At 45.3% G+C, this 20597-nt stretch overlaps 1 protein-coding gene across 1 annotated transcript; it reads right to left on the minus strand.

Moving 5' to 3' along the window:
* Positions 1-17133: 17133 nt before the first annotated feature.
* Positions 17134-18938, minus strand: TACSTD2 (tumor associated calcium signal transducer 2). Its single transcript, XM_032839753.1, has one exon. It carries the CDS (start codon positions 18797-18799, stop codon positions 17828-17830), a length of 972 nt encoding a protein of 323 aa, XP_032695644.1. The 5' UTR covers positions 18800-18938; the 3' UTR covers positions 17134-17827.
* Positions 18939-20597: the final 1659 nt, after the last annotated feature.

The raw sequence follows: 20597 nt of genomic DNA on the forward strand, positions 1-20597 counted from the left end.
TTAAAGAGAGAGTAACTGAAGAATTGTGAAGCTCAGCTTGGTTTAAAACCAGCTGTAGACAGTAGCTCAATAGACTACGTAACTCTCTGCTGATCTCGATTCATTTTGAGAGCCAAGCAAGGTGGCCATGGGATTTGATAAGGGTCACACACTTGATAGGCTGCAGTGACCCGGTGATACGTTGACTGAAGGGAACTTTCATTTTTCTTGAACATGGGCCAGGCAGGACTGTTCTAAATGTTGGAACAGACCGGTTCTGATTCTGAAATGACCCCAGTGAAGACAACTACGGCATCTCCATTTGCCTGTTCCACTTCAACAAACACTCGCTCAGCATTTTCTTCATCCACAGGCTTGAATGATTTCACTTTTTCTTCTGGTAACTCAGCCTTTCTTCCCACAGAACACAATCAAGAATCAGGCATACCTTTAATTTTTTTCCTTTTTTTTTTTTTTTTTTTTTGGTTTGAAGAGAGTAGTCACACCAAGTTCTAGTGTGTTGTTTTCATAAATTGTTACCTGGATTGTTAGGCTCCCACTTGCTGAGTGGTCTCCGTGACTTGGTCTCATGCCACTTGTCCAAATAGCAGCCATCTGGCCTCAGGTCCTGAAGTTGGGGCCAAGATGATGCAATGTGGGTCAGCAACTGCAAGCCAGGTCCTAGAAGAAGCCCATTGCTTCGACATGTCCTTTGCTCCTTCCCCAGGAATGAGTTCTCCAGAGATTTCAGTGGAGCACTCTTTTAAGAGTCAGCACAAACTATTATTCCTTTATTATAAAAGTAAACTATTAATACCAAGAAAAATCAAACAAGTGAAAAGTGCCCTTAACCCACTACCCACAGATAATTAATCACTGTCAACACTCTGATATGCAACTCTCTTGAAATGCAAGATTAAAATTACTTTAGATATTTGAAACTTTGATAGAATGAAAGGTTCCTCACTGTCCTTTTAATGTGCATTCCCTTGATTTTTCAACGATGTAAACATTTTCCTGCTTATATGCTGTTTGGATTTCTTCTTTGGCAAATATCCTTACCATTTGTAAGCATGTATCTCTTTGTATCCTTCTTATATCCTTTTTAATCCATTTGTATCCTTACCAAATATCCTTACCCATTTGTCTATCAAACATTCCTTTTAATCTTATTGTCTTGTGAAAGCGCTTTATATACTTAAGAATTTTCTGTATTTTATGTAATAAACATTTCCCCTGCTTGGTATTTGTATTTCGGCTTTGTTAATTTATATCCGCAGATACGCAAACTTTAAAAAATTCTGATAGAAACAAATCTGTCTTTTCATCATGGTTTCTGTCTTTAAGATTATATTTATAGTCTATCTCAAGCCCATATTTTCTTCTCGTATTTAATGACTTTGTTCTTTTTTCTTTCATTAATTTAGCAGGAATTTATTTCATTACAAGGTCAGACAGAAAAATACAATCTAAACTATTTTCTGAATGATCAGGCTAGTGAAACTTTTCTAGAAAAGATACGTACAGGTGTCTTGCCCGTGGGAAGGACCACCAAGGCAACTGCTGTCCCAGCAGTTTATTGAATAATCCATCTTTTCCTGACTGACCTGAAGCATCACTTTGTTATATACTAAATTCTCTGCTTCTGGGGTTTTCTCTTTTGTTTCCTTTTTTTCTGTTCTAGCTCTAGTGTATGATGCTGTTCTAACCTTACAATACAGATTTCATTTTCAAATACTTTCTGACTCTTCTTAATACATTTGAACTTCAGGATGAATTTTATAAGACTTTTTCAAGTCCTCCCCAACCAAAAATGCCCTGGGATATTAATTTTGTTATTGCTGTTTTTAAACTTGGATTAATTTTGAGGAATGTTCTATTTCTGCAAGGTTGACTCTTATCAATCCAGGACACTTGACACGTGTCTTCATTTAGCCAGGTCTTCTTTTATGTCCCTCCATAAAGTTTTACAGTTTTTTTTATATGGGTCAAAGCAATATATTTTTTAAAGGAACTATAAACTTTGACTTCATGGGATTATAGAATCTCAGAACTGGAAGGGACTGAAAAACCTTCTTGTCACCCCACCCAGTCTGTTGCTGAGCCCACCTCTCAAACAACCAAAGATATAGAGAGTATTTTCCTTTTGTTTTAACATGATGACATTATACTATATGTATTTTCTGTGATTTCCAGTTTATTTTCCAGATTATCACATGAACAGCGGGTCCTGGAAAAATTTGGTGTCCGTGCATATAAATCAACTTAATCCATTTTGATAACGGCATGGTGTTCTATGAAGATAATATCGCATCATTTAACTTATCATGCCCCTGTCCGTGAACATTTAAGCTATTTCTGTCATTTTGTTGTTACAAATAACTCCTTGAACGGTAAGTAAAATCAAAGTCCCCAAAATTCTGGAGCACAAGACTAGTGCCTGCAAAGCCCCTTCTCAAAATCACCACTAGGTGGCACAATGCCTATTCAAAAAAAGTCCGACTTTGCAGTGCCCTTTAATTCTGTTCAATAAACATTTATTGAACATGCATTACATACTAGGCACTGGAATTTTTTTATACACTAATTTAAATAAAATAAACAAGTTCACTAATTCAAAATCACTCATGGAATGCACACTACGTGCCCAACACGGCATAGGTCTGAGGAATCCAGGGAAAATTAACAATCCCCTGGGGTTCTAAACTCCAACAATTCCCAAAATAAAACAGGAGTCATTACAACGTGGTACACACTGATTTCTAAGCCTCATATGAGTCCAGACAGTTGACCAAGAGACCAGGATAGCAGATTCTCAAATAATTTGGACAATCACTTTAAAGGTGTCATGAGATCTCCACGCTTATGTCCCCAGGCTCTTGAACAAGCCACTTTCTCTGTATGAGATACTGTCTAATTTGGTGTTCTTTCAGAGTGATACCCTGAGACAAGGATTCAAATGCAAGTCATTCAATGGGAAGTGATTCCAGGAAGTACCACATGGGGTGTAGGGAAGTGAGACAGGCAAGGAAAGGAAGCCAGTAAATGATGCAGTAACAAACGAGTTACAATGGGGGCAGATGGAGGGGAATCCCTCTGATGAATGTGGGAAGACCACGTAACACACACCTCAGAGTTCCCAAACTGAAGGCCGAAGTTACTGGTTTATTTATCCACTAATTATAGCTAGTCATTGGTTGAGGGCTATCTTGGGGATGATTAATTCTCTAGCACATCCAGCCTCCTTCATGTGCTCCTGGGAGGCCAGAAAAAGCCTCAAGCAAAGGAATTCAGATGCTGGCAGTTGCCAGTTGGACGCTCATGTGCAAATATGGGCCAGGCACCAACATGCCAGGAAATAGGGGTGGGCACCAGTGGCATCTGCTATGAATGCCCTTTCTACTGTCATCTGGCTGATTTATTCTTCAAAATGTGGGGCAGAAATCACCCACGTGGGGAAGTCTTGCATCTGCACCAAGCCTGGTGAATTGCCCCACTTTTCTGTGCACCAGGAGCACTCTGTGCTCATGTCACTCTTACTAAGAGATTGTAAGTGTTGGCTCTGAGGCCCAGGTTGGACTCACTCCAAATGCCAGGACAAAATCACCAACATGCTTCTGGACAAGTGAGCTCCTTGGCTGGTAAAGGTATCCCTCCAATCTCTGCCTCTGCCTTCATATCACAATCAGCTCTGTTTTTCTGGGTGTTCTCTCTTTTTAATAAGGACACTGGCCATTGTGTTGGGGGGGGCCTACCCTAAGTCCAGGATGATCTCCTCTCAAGATCCTTAGCTTAATTAACATCTACAATGACTCTATTTCCAAAGGAAAGTTAAAGGAGATAACATTCTTCAGTGGCCCTTAAATTAGGAGAATGTGGGCCTGGAACTGCTGGTGTCCATCTTGCCCCTGATGAGGAGAAAGTTGGACTAAAGGACGACACCAAACCGAAAACAGAAAAAGGATATGAAGAGAGGAATAGAAACTGACATTGTTTGAACCCTTGGATCCAGCCATGCCTGAAGCCAACATCTCCCTTTCACTTTCCACTTACCAGTTAACAAATTTCTTCTGCCTAAACTAGTTTGAGTTTAATTGTTAACACCTGAAATGGAAACAGTCCTCACTGACAGACTCAAGTATTGCACACTTGGTTTCATCCTCAGTCCATTTCCTCTTCCTCTTCTTCTCAACTTCCGGAAGCATATCTTCCCTAAGCTGATACCCACCTCCTTATCAGATTTCATCAGTTCTCCCCGACCGATGTTGTCAGAGCCCAGGACTCCCTCATTGTAATGATGAGGAAATAGGGTTTGGAGCTGATGCCAAGAAAGAATTCTTGAGACATCTTTGGAGCAAAAAGGTGGTTTTATTAAAGCACAGGGACAGGACCTGTGAGCAGAAAGACCTGCACTGGGGTCATGAGGAATGGCCGATTATATCCTTTCAAGATGGGAGGGGATTAAAGATAGATTAAGTTTCTAAGGTATTTTGGAAGCAAGGTTTCCAGGGACCTTGAGAAAGCTAGCTATTGTTGGGAAAAGGTCATTTCTTACTGTCTAATAAAACTTTAGTCGTGAGACTCTTCAGATGTTTATCAGTGGGCCATATGCTTGGGGGATGATTGCTAACATATATCTTGGGGAAGGTAGAGATAAAGAAACTTTCCAAAGGGATTTTTATATGTGAAACTAGACTCACAGGGTCCTGGGGTGGGGAGGAGGATCAGGATAATGTTAAGCCAAGATTACCTTTTGCCCTTAGCAAAGTGTGAACATCAAGGCAGCTGAGCTGTGGGAGGAAGTTCACTCTACCTATTTCAGAGTCTTGTCAATAGGCTGTAGGCAGGAAGGAAATGTAATTTTTTATTTTGCCCCTGTCTCCCACATCAGTAACGCTTGCCCCACACTATTGCAATGACCTGTTTAATGGATCCTCCAATCCCAACACCACTGCTGCTTTGACATATAAGATCTTTGAGGGCAGAAATTGCTTATTGCTCTATTCCTGTTTCTAGCATAGTGATGCAACATAGTAAGTGGCTAATGTCTACTCATTCACAATTTTGAATCTTCATTTGTTTTTCAGAAGTATAGTAAAATAAATGACGACCAAGTGTTTTTGTGTGGCTACTAGACAGTTGAAACATGTGCTGATTAATTTATAGTATAAAAGCTAGTAATTGCTTTTACTTAGAATTTCTTAATGAAATAATAATAATAATTTTTGTAAACTCCCCACGCTGATCAAAGAGAATAATTTGAATAATTATACTCATGAAGGATGAAAATTATTGCTTTAATAGTATTTAGGGGTCTGATTAGACTAAATAAAGGAAGAAGCCAGCTTGCCAGGTCTTTAAGCATTTTCTGGAGATCTGGATTAAAGTCTAAATAATACATCACCATGTACTGCTCTTCTTTTAAATAATTTTTGGGATTTTCCTTCCTGATTATTAAAATAAATTAAAATCATTATGGAAAATTTGGGAAATATGTAAAAGCATAGTCCAAAACAACAGAAAGCCCTATTCTCCCCCATCAATGAATCCTTCATTTTATTTCTGTGTGCATCCATAACCAGATACCAGCTCAGATCCCAACTCTCACTCACAGCAATTCTCCTACTCTTACCTTATGCCTCTTTGAGGTTCCTGATTTCACTTCTCATGGTTGTTCCCTTTTTATCTCACAGAAACAAAGAAATGCTTTTTCCTTGATTCCCACACAAATGACACTGCCCATAGGGCACACTTGCATGGCCAACTTATACTGAAATTTTGGGGGTTAAGGCAAGGAGGAAATTCACATTACAGGTCCATATACATCATTCATTCATTCAGCAGAAAGAGCCTTTTAAAAAAAAATGGAGTACTGGGGGAGCCTGGGTGGCTCAGTCAGTTAAGCATCCAATCTTGATTTTGACTCAGGTCATGCATGATCTCAGGGTTATAAGATCCAGCTGGCATAGGGCTCCATGCTGGGTGTGGAACCTGCCTAACATTCTCTCTCTCCCTCTCACTCTGCCCCTCCCCCAACCTCCTTCTCTGCAAAAAATAAATAAATAAATAAATAAATAAATAAATAAGGAATATTAGAATTCCTATCTCCATCAAGTCCCACACTAGCAGTCTGTACTGAATTGAACAATAAGCCCCCTACCCACCGGCCCCAACAAATCCATATCCACCTGAAACTTGTAAATGTGACCTTATTTGGAAATAGGGTCTTTGCAGTCATGTTAAGACGAGGTTTTACTAGATTAACGTGGGTCTTAATCCAATGACTCTTGTCCTATAAGGAGACAGAAATTTAGACACAGACACACACTGAGGAAGGACCACCTTTGGAAGAAGGCAGAGATCGAAATTACGCTGCCATAGGCCAGGGAAGACCGAGGACTGCTTCCCAAGCTCCATAAACTATAGAATGCAAAGGATGCTTCGCCAGAGCCTTCTGGGAGTACATGGTTCTGCTGACACCTTGATTCTGAACATCTAACTTCCAGACTGTGAGAAATTGTTTTCTGTTATTTCAAGCCACCAAATTTGGGGAGCTGGATCCTGGAAGCTCCAGGAAACTAACAGAGACTCCAACACCCTGCTAAGTGATCCTTCCTTTCCCCCATCCCCCAGCTTCTGCCCCCCAAATTCCCTCCCATTTCTTCACACAAAGCAATTTAGGTTCTTTTGCTCCTCCTGCAAGCAAGGGCCCTCCCTCTGCCCATGCAAAGGCTCATTCTCAGCATCACCAAATGGGAGGGAGGTGGCCAAGGAGGGCTTCCTTTCTGCAGCCTCCCTCAGCAGGCAGTTCAGAGAAAGCTGAGTGGGGCAAAGACTGATTCCTACCCTGATAAAAATTAAACCTTTCCACTTGGAGATTTTAGGAAAAGGGAGAAGAGAAAAAGAGGGGAAAGAAAGCAGATACGGTCAGCTTAGATGGAAAACAGCAAATGGTGCATTCAAAGTAACAACTGTGTTCCCGTTTCTCTTTTATGAAATGGAGTAGGATCATTCTATAATTTTGTTACTCTTCCCCGGCCCCATATTAGAAAGTCTTCAAAAATTATACTGTAACTTACACAGATCCACGATCCCTTATCGACAAGTTCAAATTTCTCTGAAAACCAAAAGCTGTTTTGAAAGTTCAGGTACTGACCTGAAGTGGCTTAGGACTATTTCTGGTTTATTTATACCAATTAGTGTGACTATAAATAAGTTTCATGGCAGACACCTGGACGTGTGGAACATGCTGCCACAGACCCTCCTGAGGGAGCTAAGTAACATGCCCCAAACTATCCTTCTAAAATTCCAAAAATGGGGCACCTGGGTGGCTCGGTGGGTTAAAGCCTCTGTCTTTGGCTCAGGTCATGATCCCGAGGTCCTGGGATCGGGATCCCAGGTCCGGCTCTCTGCTCAGCGGGGAGCCTGCATCCCCCTCTCTCTGCTTGCCTCTCTGCCTGTCAAATAAATAAATAAAATCTTTAAAAATAAAATAAAATAAAATTCCAAAAATTCTGAATTCAGAAACATGCCCTCAAGAAGCTGTGGACATGTAGGACCATCTCCCTGTTGTTGCATATTTAGGTTCCTTTTAGGGTTTTGCTATTACAAAATTGCTGCAGGGAACACGTGTTCTATGTGAACCTTTGTGTGCATCACTGTTTTATTTCCTTAACATGAGTTCTTTGACATGGAATTAGGAAAGCAAAGACAATAAACACTTCTAAGGTGCTTGGTAGATGTTTGTCAACTTGTTTACCAGAAAGTTTATACCAATGAACACCACCACGCCCCCAACAGCACTGAATAATACCAGTTGTACTAATTTCACAAGGAGAATTTTTGTCCCACTTTGCTTTGAATGGCTATAATTACTGGAGACGTCAGACACATTTTTAAAAAATGTTTATTATCAGGGCATCTGGATGCCCCAGTTGGAGGAGCATGCCACGCATGATCTCGGGATCATGAGTTCAAGCCCCACGTAGGGTGTAGAGATAACTTAAATAAATAAAACTTTAAAAAAAGATATTTACATGGTGCCTGGCTGGCTCAGTCAGTTAAGCGGTTGCCTTCAGTTCAGGTCATGATCCCAGGGTCCTGGGATCGAGCCCTATATCGGGCTCCCTGCTCAGTGGAGAGCCTGCTTCTCTCTCTCCCTCTCCCTCTCTATCTGCCTGCTGCTCTGCCTACTTGTGCTCTCTCTCTAGCTCTCTGTCAAATAAATAAATAAATCTTTAAAAAAAAAAAAAGGTATTTACTATCATTTCTAGCTCCTCTTCTGGAGTTGTCTATTTGTGACCTTTGTCCATTTTCTACTGACATCAGGACCACCTCAGAAGCTTGTCCTCAGCTGAGGATGGGGCACATTTGTCTTCTTACAAAGCTACCTGCCACCTGTGAACGTGGCAAGCCGGCACTGCAGCACTGGGTCCAACTACATGGGGTGCCTTTTTCTAATTTATCTGCCCAGAGGGGGGCGCCCTTTCTAATTTGCACCAAGGTACCTAGCTAAGGCCTTAATTAGAGCATTGTTTTTCTAATCAATTTGTCTGGGTTCTGTATAGAATAAAGCTATTAACTTTCTGCATATCATTTCCTGCTGTATCTTCCTTGCTTATTGGTTTGTGTTTGTTCCACTCATAAATTACTTAAATGCGTTCTACATTGCTTTTCATTAACAAAACCTTCATGGAGTTCTAAGTGGCTTTCTTTCTCTTCCTTTTGCTTCTGAATATTATTTTGAGTGAAGGGCTATGAGTAGAAGCATATGAAATTTACCTCCTTAAATGGTTAACCTCAGGGACACATTCGGCTCTGTTTAAACTCCCAGGCCAGAGCTAGCCATCTGCGGAGACACCTGTATCCACCTCATCTATCCAGCCATTTAATCAGCATTAATTATCGAGCCTCTGCTATGTTCCAGGAACTGTGATTGGTTTGAAAATGCAGAGGTGAATAGAAAAGAAACAGCCCCTTCCTTCATTGGCTTGCACTGGACACTATGTATTCAGTTTAATGTAGTAACATAGTAAAGTAGCTATTGGCAATAGCTGACATTTAGGAGCGCCAGGCCCTGGTCTACGCACACATGTATACCAACATATTTACTTATCTCACCAACCCTTTGAGGAGGTGGGTATACTATTGTCCTCATTAGATAAGTAAGGAAACTGAGGCATGAAAAGTTTAAGTAATTGGACCCAGGATCACACACTGACAAGTAGCTTTGCCAGAGGTTGCAACCAGACACTCTCAGACACTTGCCTTCCCACATCAATCACAGATTGGTCACTTGAGCTACCTATGCCAACCCTCTCCTTGTTCCCAGATGCTTGCCCCCAAATAGCAGGCAGTGGGCAGACAGCAATCATAAATGGCAGACAATCCAGTCTCTTTTAGTCTGGGGCTTTGCTCCTGCCAACGCTCTCCTCCCGATCTGGTCGGTGACCCCCAACTTCTGACTTGGTCTTGTCTCCTGGTACCAATCTGGGCTTGTCCTTCTGTCTCTGTCCCTAGGTTCGACCCTTTCTGGTTTCCTTCTACAATTTCTTCTCCTCTTTCTGCCCCTGGAGTGCCGGAGCCTTTTGAAACACGGTGTAGGTTCTCTTCCCTTGTCAGTCCTTTACCTTTCCTTAGGCAATCATATCCCTGTTCGTGGTTTTGAAGTACTAGATGTACTTTTGAAGTACCCAGATGCCAGTGCCTCCCGAATTCCCAGCTCCAGCCCATAAAACACTAGATATCTATCTCCAACTCCTGGATGAATCCAACATGTCTGAAAACCATACTGATCATTTCAATCTTACCAAAATGTTCTTACTCCTATGTTCTCTGCCAAAGGGAGTGAAAGGTACCACCAACCAGTCATGAAAGCCAGAAACCTAAGAGCCATTCTTTTTTTTTTTTTTTAGATTATTTATTTATTTATTTGACAGAAATCACCAGTAGGCAGAGGCAGGCAGAGAGAGAGAGAAGGAAGCAGGCCCCCTGCTGAGCAGAGCGCCTGATATGAGGCTCAATCCCAGGACCCTGGGATCATGACCCGAGCCGAAGGCAGTGGCTTAACCGACTGAGCCACACAGGCGCCCCACTAAGAGCCATTCTTGATACCTCTTTCCTCCTTACCACCCCCATACTGAATCTATCCCCAAGTCTTATTGATTTTATATCCTAAGTATCCCTCCCATACACCCACTTATCTCCATTGCTACCACTATCCTATACACCTGTTCTCAGTCCAAACTACCTTTGTCTCTTACCTGAAATCCTTCTTCTGGTCTTCTACTGTTTCCTTTCCCCTCTTCTTGCTCTTTTTTAGTCTGTTCTCCATACTCCAGCCAGTGATTGTTTTGGAACACAATATAATTACATCATCCCCTGAAAAATAGGATGCTTTTTCAATGATTTCTCTATTCTCTTGTCTGGTGTGGGTGTGAGGCTGTGTCATTATGGAGGAAGGGGCCCCTTTTTCTTCACATAAAGGTCCTCACGAGCCCCCATGCCAAACCCTGCATGGCAGGATTAAGTCCAACTAGAAAGGATACCTTTTTATGCTTGTCTGCATAAAAAGGCATGCCTTTTATGAATTTCCACAAAAGGTCAAAACATGTAATAAGCTTGAAAGGTCTGTCCTCAGTCCACTTATCCAGCCTCATGTAGTACCACCTTCCCCTTATCATCTCTATTCTAGTCTTGCTGGTCTACTCTCAGGTCCTCGGAGAGACCACAATCCCTGAGCTTTAGGACCTTTGCACATGCCATTCTCCCTTACCAAAATGTTCCTCTTCGTGCATAAATAACATCTACTTGTACCTTGCCTCTCAGATTTAGTGTCAGTTCCTTATGGATGTGACTCCTGCTAAGACTAGGTCAGAATTCTACATAGGCTTGTTTGGGGCAAACAAGGGAGTTGAGGGTCGTGGCACTACTAAGGAAACTGAATCACATCCAGGGTGGGAGCCCTGAGTGCATAAGTCTTCTGAGGGTTAGAATGAACTAGCCAAGGGATTCGTGTCCCTGTCCTTCCAAGGAGACATAACATGATACAGAGGTAAGCCGAACTGCCTGCTCTGAAACCCTGGTTAACGTGTTCAGACCACTCTAGATCATTTTCCTTTCCCTTCTCACCCATCTTGGTTTGGCCTGTTGTACAGTGTGGGCTTGAGAATTTCCCCTGAAACTGAGGACTTATGGCTGTGGTACCTGGGGGTACAGCTCTCCTGCATTCAGTGTACCCTAGCTCCTTACCCACTCCCACCCTCCCAACAATTCCTTCGTGAAGGTTGTCATTTAAAAAAAAAAAATGCAATCAAGAAACTTCTGGTGGTATTTAAAATTTTTTTTTTAAGATTTTTTATTTATTTATTTATTTGACAGAGAGAGATCACAAGCAGGCAGAGAGGCAGGCAGAGAGAGAGGAGGAAGCAGGCTCACTGCTGAGCAGAGAGCCCGATGCGGGGCTCGATCCCAGGACCCTGAGATCATGACCCGAGCCGAAGGCAGCGGCTTAACCCACTGAGCCACCCAGGCGCCCCTTCTGGTGGTATTTAGCTGTGAAAGAGAATGTTTTCAGGAGGGAAATGATGGTGGAAAGATGCCCACCAGGGTTCTCTGTCGGTTGTAAAAGAAATCCATTAAATTCCCGGGCAGTCCTTTGAGGGATTCAGTCTAGGTCCCGGAGAATAGGCCTCCCCATTTGCGTCTTCACCACTTAGCATGGGACATGGATCTTTACCCTGCAGTGTCACAGAGTGTAGGGGTAAAAGCACAGACTCCGAGGCGGGTGGCCCTGGATGATTTCATTCCAGCTGTCCTCCTTACCAGCCATGTGATTTCTGGCCAGTCATTTATTTTTGCTTTAGTTTCCTCATTAGTAAAACTAGAACAGCAAAACATACTTCATGTTATGAGGTTGTTGTGAAATAAATGAGATAATGAGGATAAAGCTTGTAAGGCAGTGTTTGGCATGTCCTATGTGCTTAAAAAACAGTAGCCATTGGCGATGAGGGAGCAGAAGGCTAGATGAGGACAAAGCACACACTGACACCCTACAACCTACCCCCACCCCCCACTCCTGGGTGGGACATGTGTGACATTCTCCCAGGAAGCTCCCAACTGTCTTAATGTTGATGCCTTCCCAGAGGGAAAAATCACCTTAACCTGACAACAGCAAGGCCTCTGGTATCTTGTAGGTCCTCTGTAACATGTGAAAGGTGCTCTTTAACTTGTGAAAATCCTTTCAAAAACCTCCTTCTTCCTTACCTCCCCAACCCCATAGTATACAGTCGGCCACCCCTCACAACCCCAGCGCAGCAGCTCTTTCTTCCCACAGGTCCTGTCCCCATGCTTTAATAAAACCACCATTTTGCACCAAAAGATGTGTCAAGAATTCTTTCTTGGTCATCGTCTCCAGACTCCACTCCACCGAACCTCACCTATGTTCCAACACCCCATCAACTGGTATCTGTTCAAGTCAACACACTTTCCTGAGAGCTTATTAGTTGGATGACCCAGTGTGGGTTACAGGATTAATTTCCCCAAGAATCCATTTTCCCCCTTGGAAAGTCTTTGTTCAAAAAGGGACAGAGGAGAGGGCCATGGGAGAAGGAGCTCTTCTGTAACTAGACACAAAAATCACCCCCTGCCTTACAGTTTTCCAGAGGCAGGATGGTATGTTGGTTAAGAGCATGGATTTTCTAGAGAGAATCCCCCCATCACCAAAGATGCCCACTCCTAATCTCCAGAATTTGTGACTATGTTACATTACATGGCCAGAAAGGCTTTGCAGATCTGATTAAGGTGAGAGACCTAGAGATGGGATAACCTTGCTCTGCACATTGTGGGTAGACTCAGCCTGATCACGAGTCCTCGTGAGTGGGAAACCTTGCCCAGCTGTGGCCAGAAAGAGAAGAGACAGGGGAAGCATGGTCAGAAAGATGCCTTGCGAAGGCTCAGCTGCCTATCACTGGCCTCAAAGATGAAGGATGGGACTATGAGCTAAGGAAAGCGCTACAAACCCGGGACAGCTCTTAGCATCCATCCAGTAAGAAAGCAGACATCTTGGATTCCCAACAGAAAAGGAAGTGAATTCTGCCAGCAACCTGAATAAAAACAGGAAATAAAATTTCCCTTGGCACCCCCAGAAAGGAACGCAGCCCTGCAGGCTTCTTGATTTTAGGCCTAGTGAGATTTGTATTGGACTTCTGACCTAGAGAATTGAAAAATAATGAATGCAGACCAATATAATAAATGAGTAAAAACGAATATAGTCTGGCTTGCAAATTTACAAATTATAGGAGGCAGTACTGCAGTGGTTATGAACATGGATTTGAGGGTCAATTTGCCTGGGTTCTAATCCCAGATGCACGACTTATTAGATCTGTGGCCAGAGGCAAGTAAGCTAACCTTTAGCATCTTAATTTTTTCATCAGTTTTAGGAATAATAATATAGACACTTAAACTAGTTAGAGTAAAATAGTATGCTAACATAAAATAAAAGACTATTACAGACCTAATAATAATATAATTTCAAAACAAAGACATCTATTTCTCACACCATAATGAAGGTGTCCCACTTGGTGTGGACAACTATCTTATACAAACCAGGTGGGCCATGCCTCTGCTTTTGAAACAGGTGCCTTCCCAGGTTGCTCTAGTCCCCCTAATAACAGAAGTCTAGGGACACAGATGTTCCCTTAAGAAAATGCAGTGGGCTGGGTGGCTCATTAGGTTAAAGCCTCTGCCTTCGGCTCAGGTCATGACTCCCAGAGTCCTGGGATTGAGCCCTGCATCAGGCTCTCTGCTTGGCGGGGAGACTGCTTCCCTCTCTCTCTGTGCCTGCCTCTCTGCCTACTTGTGATCTCTGTCTGTCAAATACATAAATAAATAAATCTCAGAAAAGAAAGAGAAAGAAAGAAAGAAAGAAAGAAAGAAAGTGTAGTGAAAGTGCTATTCACAAAATGCTGGAGAGAACCTAACCATTACTATTTATTTATTTCCCCAAATTCTTGATGGCTTTGCTGTCATTCTAACAAGAATGATCATTTACAAAATACTCAGTTTTGGGGCGCCTGGGTGGCTCAGTGGGTTAAAGCCTCTGCCTTCGGCTCAGGTCATGATCCCAGGGTCCTGGGATCGAGCCCCACATCTGGGCTCTCTGCTCAGCAGGGAGCCTTCTTCCTCCTCTCTCTGCCTGCCTCTCTGCCTACTTGTGATCTCTCTCTGTCAAATAAATAAATAAAATCTTTTTAAAAATACTCAGTTTTTTCCTATCTTCCATAGTAATCTTTTCTTATTTTTATTTTTATTTATTTGTTTATTTTAAGTAAAGTCGACCCGACTCCCAACACGGGGCTTGAACTCACGACCCCATGATCAAGGCCTGCATGTTCCATCGACTGAGCCAGCCAAGCGCCTCTCTTCTAATGTAATCTTTAAAATCAAGCATAGTAGGTAAGACTCTACCTATTTTACAGGTAAGAAAACCAGAGTCTGAAAGACCAGGCAACTTCAAAGCCCATATATTTTACGTTTAAACAAAGTATCTCTCCCTTGAATTTAAGTGATATTAAAAAGCTAAAGAAAAACAACACAATTTAAGAGTAGAAGTGATGAAGGGAAAAAAAAAAAACAAGCAAAAGACTAATTAGAGAGACAAGCGGAACAAACATTAGACAAGATAGAAATCAGGGTATCGGCGGTTTGGAGTAAGGCTGCCACTCTCTGCCTGACTCAGGTAAATCCATTCTCTCCTCTGGGCCTCCATTTCTTCATGGGCAAAGTGGAGTCATGGACTCGATGATCTTTTTTCTACCCGTGACATTCTGTGATTCCATTTGGAAAACAGTGAAGCCAAAGATATGGGAGCAGGGAGAAATCATGTGATTTTTTTTTTTAATTGCTCCATTTAAGGAAATAGCAAGAGTAAGAAAGCCCCAGTGACCGAAACAAGGAAATCAGATGGGCCTCCCATGAGGCTCAGAAGACAAGCTGTGACCTGCTTGGTAAAGCCACACCTGCTCCTCACATTCCTCCCAAGGCAGGTCCCAGGCCTGTGCCCAAGGCAGTGAATGGGTATTCTAGGGGAAACCCTAGAGGTGGGCTAAACCCCTGGATAGAGCGAGGTCTGAGTATGAAGGGTTCTTCCTTGGAGGAAGTGACTAAGGAAGGTGTTTTGACCTGATGGGTGCATGGAATAGTGTCCTGGGCTAGGAAGCCAAAGACCAAGGTTCTAAACCCTGGCTTTGGCACCTGGAGGTTGTGTGATCCTGGGTTACCCCATCTCTTTGGACCTCAGTTTTCTGACATGTGAAATGGATCCAATCTATAAGAGAGGAGGAAATTTAACTTACCCTGACCTCTAAGTGCCCAGATCATTCCATGCACTCTTATCAGTTACTGCATTTAAACTTTGCACTGATGAGAGAGATCTGTAGGTGTCAGTCAACGGATGGGGAAACTGCACAAAGGGAAGTGACTTATTTGTCTAGTGGAGCAGGATTTGGACTCAGGGTTGTCATCACTTGGGTTATTTCCAGCAAGCCCATGTCTCGAAGAAGGTAAGTGTAAAAAGTGCTTTTGTGAAATATCAAGGGTAATAAAGTGCAAAGACTCTCAGTCCCGAATTAACACAGGAATTTAGAAATTACCAGAAGTGATGCTCTATGAAGAAACAGGCTTTTTCAGGGTTTTTCCCACTGCTCAGCTGCCTACTCGGTCCTTAATCTGTTTATTTTGTAGGCAGTCAAGTGCTGGTTTTTTGAAGTGACTCCTGAAACAATAGCAGCCTGGGGTCATGAAAAAGAATCCTGGACTAGGGAATGTGAGACTGTCTGGTTCCAGCTGTGCCATGGGAACAATCACTTGCCTGTGCCTTCTGTAAAATAAGTGACTGCGCTAGAGGTGATGGCCAAGGTCCATGTAGCTAAGGCACTTTCAGGAACACAGGGGAGCTGAAGGAGAGTGAAGTCTGATACTCTTAACAGCTCCCATTCTGGCCTGGGGCAGAATGCACTTTGGGAAAGCCAGACTACATCTCCCCTCTCCCCTCCTTAAACCCCATTTGAACTAGAGGGGACTTTGGGGGATGGGTGGGGGCAGCTGAAGGGAGTGTGTGTTTATATACTTAGGGATCCACCCCAGGCTGGGAAGGCCACAGCTGAAAGCCACCTCCCCAGTTCTTACCTGGTGTTTCAGTCTTTGAGGGGTAGGCATAAACCACAGAGTAGGAGTAGGAGGAGGAGAAAGAGGTGGGTTCCAGAGGAGGAAACAGTAGTCCTGCATTAGCCCTCAGGTGTACCAACCACTCCCTCCTTTGTGCACACCCACTGTTGCACCAATTTCCCAGTAATTGCTGAAACTTGTTTACCTGTAGACTACCCAACAGTGACCTTCTAACACACTCCACATCCATGAACGGGAAGGAGTAAAAATGAGGAAAGGAGCATGAAGGAGATAGGTTGCTGGTTTTACACTTGATCTTAGCCAGGAGGCGGGGAACGACAGCCAGCCAATTTTTACAGCTAATAGGAAGTAAAAATTTTTAAAGCATATTACTAGTGAAATTTTAGGAAAACAACTTGGGTGCTTGCTCCCCCCCCCCCCCACACACACACGCCATGGCATAGGGCCCACTACAGACTAGCTGTAACTAATGGGAAAGTCCTTTAACCTGTCTGGCAAGCCAGGATACTTTGACATGAAGTAAATCGCCAGGGGCTATATGGGAATAATACCCCTACTTCCAAGTAGGGCTAGGAGTCAAAGGAGATACAGTTCCTGAAACAAAGGTAATGCTTTTTTTCTCCACTGGAGAGCCTTTAGAACCAAAAGCTGGTCCCCTTTCCCTACAATAGCATCTAGTTCTAGCCTCCCCCGCCCTCCCTCCCCCATTCTGGAGGAAGCTTCCAAACAATCCTACTTATAAAGACCAGTATTTATACCAGCTGTTTAAGGCATCTCAGAAAACACCAGAGTGGCAAAATGAAATGCCTACTCCTACAAGAAAAAAAAAAAAAAAAAAAAGTGTTAGAATTTGAAATAAGAAATCTGAGTCTTGGGAACTGAGGAAACCCAAATGATAGAAATCTGGAGCGAGTTTTCACAAACTTCATCTTTTGGTCTGTGCCTTTTCCATATTTTATTAAATTCGTGTTTTTTTAAAAAAAATCACAGCAGCATTATCAAAGTCAAAATATGTACAAACATTTTACAAAAGAAACATTACTAATACCAGCTATACCAAGGGCAGGCTGAGGAACAAACTCTGGGTTTCGAGGGCACAGTCCGCCCTCAAAGAATCTCAAATGTGTTCGGGCGGCTGAAACAGGCTTCTTTCCCGGTGACAAGCAGATGTGGTTGGTCGTACAAACCACGGCAACAGCGGGTGCTAGGCGGGCTCGGTGGGCGAACTCCTCTCCTCACCGGCAAGGCCAGGATCCTGGTGGAGCTAACCACATAACTTAACCCAAGACAGTAAAAAGCGCTGTCCTCCCTCCCCGCATCGAAGCGCTTGCAAGCCTTCAACACCTTCCGCGTCCATGGCAAACCCGGCCGCAGTGTCATACCAACAGGTGATTCTCACGGGTAACCCTGCGCCGAACTTCGCTGAACTCTTGAGTCAGGTTTCTCGTCGGAGCGAAAGGGAAGGAATTTTAGAAATGCCTCCTCTGAAGCCAGAAGTCAGAAGGAGAGGTGACCCTGATTAAGCCCGATGGGGGTGGGGAGAGGCAGGAATTTGGAAAGAGCAAGGTCTCCTCTGGGCCAAGAGTCAAGGCGAGCGGCTCTCTTCGGGATGGGGCCGGGCTGCAATCCGGTGGCCCACCCCACCCCCTGCCCCTGCCCGGACCTACAAGCTCGGCTCCTTTCTCATCTCCCCCAGCTCCTTGACCTCCACCTTCCTGTACTTCCCCGACTTCCTCCGGTTGGTGATCACCAGGACGGCCACGCCGGCGACGAGGGCCACCACGACCACCACGATGACGGCGATGAGGCCGGCCGTGAGGCGCTTCATGGAGAACTGGGGGGGCTTCTCGTCCAGGTAGTAGATGAGCGTGCGCTCCACCAGCAGCGGCTCGCCGCGCACACGCACGTCGAGGCCGCCGGGGCCGGGGAACAGCGACTCGCCCTTGACGTCCCTCTCGAAGTAGTAGGCGGCGTCCGCGATGTCCACGTCGCCGGGGCCCTTCTCGGTGGCGTTCTGCCGCAGCTCGATCTGGATGGTGGGCCGCTCGTAGTGCACGGCCGCCACGAACCGGGGGTGCAGCCGGTAGCGCTCGCGGAAGAGCCGCCGCAGCTCGGCGTCCAAGTCCGAGTGGTTGAAGGCGCGGGCGGCCGGGCGGTGGCGCAGGTCGATGAGGATGTGGTGGGTGCGCACCAGCTCGTCGCAGCGCAGGCTCAGGTCGCCCTTGTCGGTGCGGCGCACGCCCACCGAGTTCACGCACCAGCACACCGACGTCTGGTTGCACTGGCGGGCCTTGAAGCGGCCCTCGTGGTCGCAGTCGGGGTCGTACAGGCCGTCGTTGTCCAAGAGCGCGTGCTCGCTGGGCCGCACGAGTGCGCGGCCGCTCTTGGGGGCCCTCATGCGCGCCTTGAGCAGCAGGCACTTGGAGGTCAGCGTGGAGCAGTCCACCGGGAAGTCCAAACCGAGCACGCGGCACTGGCAGCGGCCGCCGGGGCCGTCCGCGCGGCACAGGGTCATCTTATTGGTGGCGCACGTGCAGTTGTCCTTTGCGGCCGCGGGGCCGATCGCCGCCACCAGGAGCAGCAGCAACAGCGGCAGCGGGGGCGACGGCAGCGCGAGGCCCGAACCCCGGGCCATGGTGGGGCCGCGGAGCGCAGACGGGACGCGGGCGGACCAGGCGCTGGGGACTCTGTGGGGCTCCAGCTCCGCGTTGGGACAGTCTCGGGCTTCTGCCGCTGGCCGCTCCCTTCCGCTCTTATACTCCGCCGGACCTGCCGGGCTGGTTGGGCGGACTCACCCTCTGGTATCTGGGTGACACATCCCGCGGCCCCCAACCCCCCCCCCCCGCCCCGTCACCGTCCCACGGTAGGCACAGCCCGCCCTGCGCCGCCCGCGATAGGATCGGAGGAGCGGAGGCTGCTCCCGCCTCCTCCAGACCGAAAGCCCGGGAGAGGAAAACCGATACTCACCTGCGGGCTGCGGAACCCCGCCCCGCCCCGGCCCGCCCTGGGCTCACCTGGGGAGGAGCAGCCATCCCAGCCGCCCCCAGCCGGAGGACCGCGGGTGGCCTGGCTGCTTTCCTGAACAGAATTCTTAAGAATTTCTTTAAAAAGTAAGGCGCGGGAGATCGCCAGCCTTTTGTCCCCTACCCCCTCCCTTTGCCAACCTCTATCCCTAACCTACCGCCCACTTCTCCCAGTAGCCGTCAGTTAGTTTAGAATTCACAGGCATTATCTCAGCCTCGCCTCAGTCCTGACAGGTATGTACAATCTTTCAGACCCATTTTATAGGCGATGCAGTTGAGGCTGAGACTTAAAGTCACCCAGCCATCAATATCCTCAAATTCTTTGGAGGAGTCTTTGGTATTCTGCCTGGTGATTGTGAAACCTTAAATCAGTGTTTATGGAAACAGAGTGGTGCTGAGTCGGAAGAAAGGGAGCAGTGTTACCATATCATAAGTAAAACCCAGGTGTCCCGGGATCCAGTGTGTCAGAAGTTCTGTTAAACCCAGTTTTCCTCTACACACACACACACACACACACACACCCCACACACATACACAGAAACATAATATTCATACATGTACTCAGTGTAGGGAAACAAAAAGGAACTAGTTCTTCAAAAGAATAAGCAAGATTACAAGGGATTCTTTGTATACGTTGATTCTGAAAGAGTAAGTCGTTGCTTTTCTTTTTCTGTGCCCAGATAAGTAGCTGAACCACTGCAAAGAAGAAAAGGTTGGGCCTGTGGGAAATGGCTGGTCGGCCCCTTCGTGGCTACTTTAATGGGATGGCGGGGTGCAATCTCTTTTTTGAATCATTGAGAAAGTCCTGGGTTTCAAAGCTGTGGTAAAATTAACAATAATTAGCAAGTTATAATTATTCCCGGCTCCTTCGTTCAAAGCACATTTTATATGTTCAGCATTTAATGAACACCAGCAGTAATACAAGGGTGTTGTTTAACACATGAAAGCCACCTAGCCTCTATCCCATTAATTTTCGAGCAATTCCTGAGGCGGGTAGGTGGAAATATATCATTCTCCCTTTATAGGTAGAGAAAGCAGAGTCATGTGAGGGCAATTTCTTCCCCACAAGCACCAGGCATTCTGGGAATGCTCCTCTGCTCTCTACTCCAGCTGTCTCTGTTCAGCTCCTTGAACCAAAAGCCTAGTCAGATTCCAGTTTCTTTCCCCCTCTCCAACACCCAGTCCATCCTGTGTCAGAGAAGGCTTCCTTCCTTCCTTCCTTCCTTCCTTCCTTCCTTTCTTTCTCTCTCTCTTTCTTTCTTTCTCTCTTTCTTTCTTTCTTTCTTTTTAAGCTTATTTATTTATCTATTTGACAGTCAGAGATCACAAGTAGGCAGAGAGGCAGGCAGAGAGAGGAGGAAGCAGGCTCCCCGCTGAGCAGAGAGACCGACATAGGGCTGGATCCCAGGA

Source organism: Lontra canadensis, unplaced genomic scaffold, assembly GCF_010015895.1.
Source record: "Lontra canadensis isolate GAN:19392208 unplaced genomic scaffold, GSC_riverotter_1.0 scaffold109, whole genome shotgun sequence".
Classification (NCBI taxonomy): Eukaryota; Metazoa; Chordata; class Mammalia; order Carnivora; family Mustelidae; genus Lontra; species Lontra canadensis.

Coding starts and splice junctions, on each gene's coding strand:
- TACSTD2 (XM_032839753.1), bottom strand. CDS start 18,799: ATGGCCCGGGGTTCGGGCCTCGCGCTGCCGTCGCCCCCGCTGCCGCTG.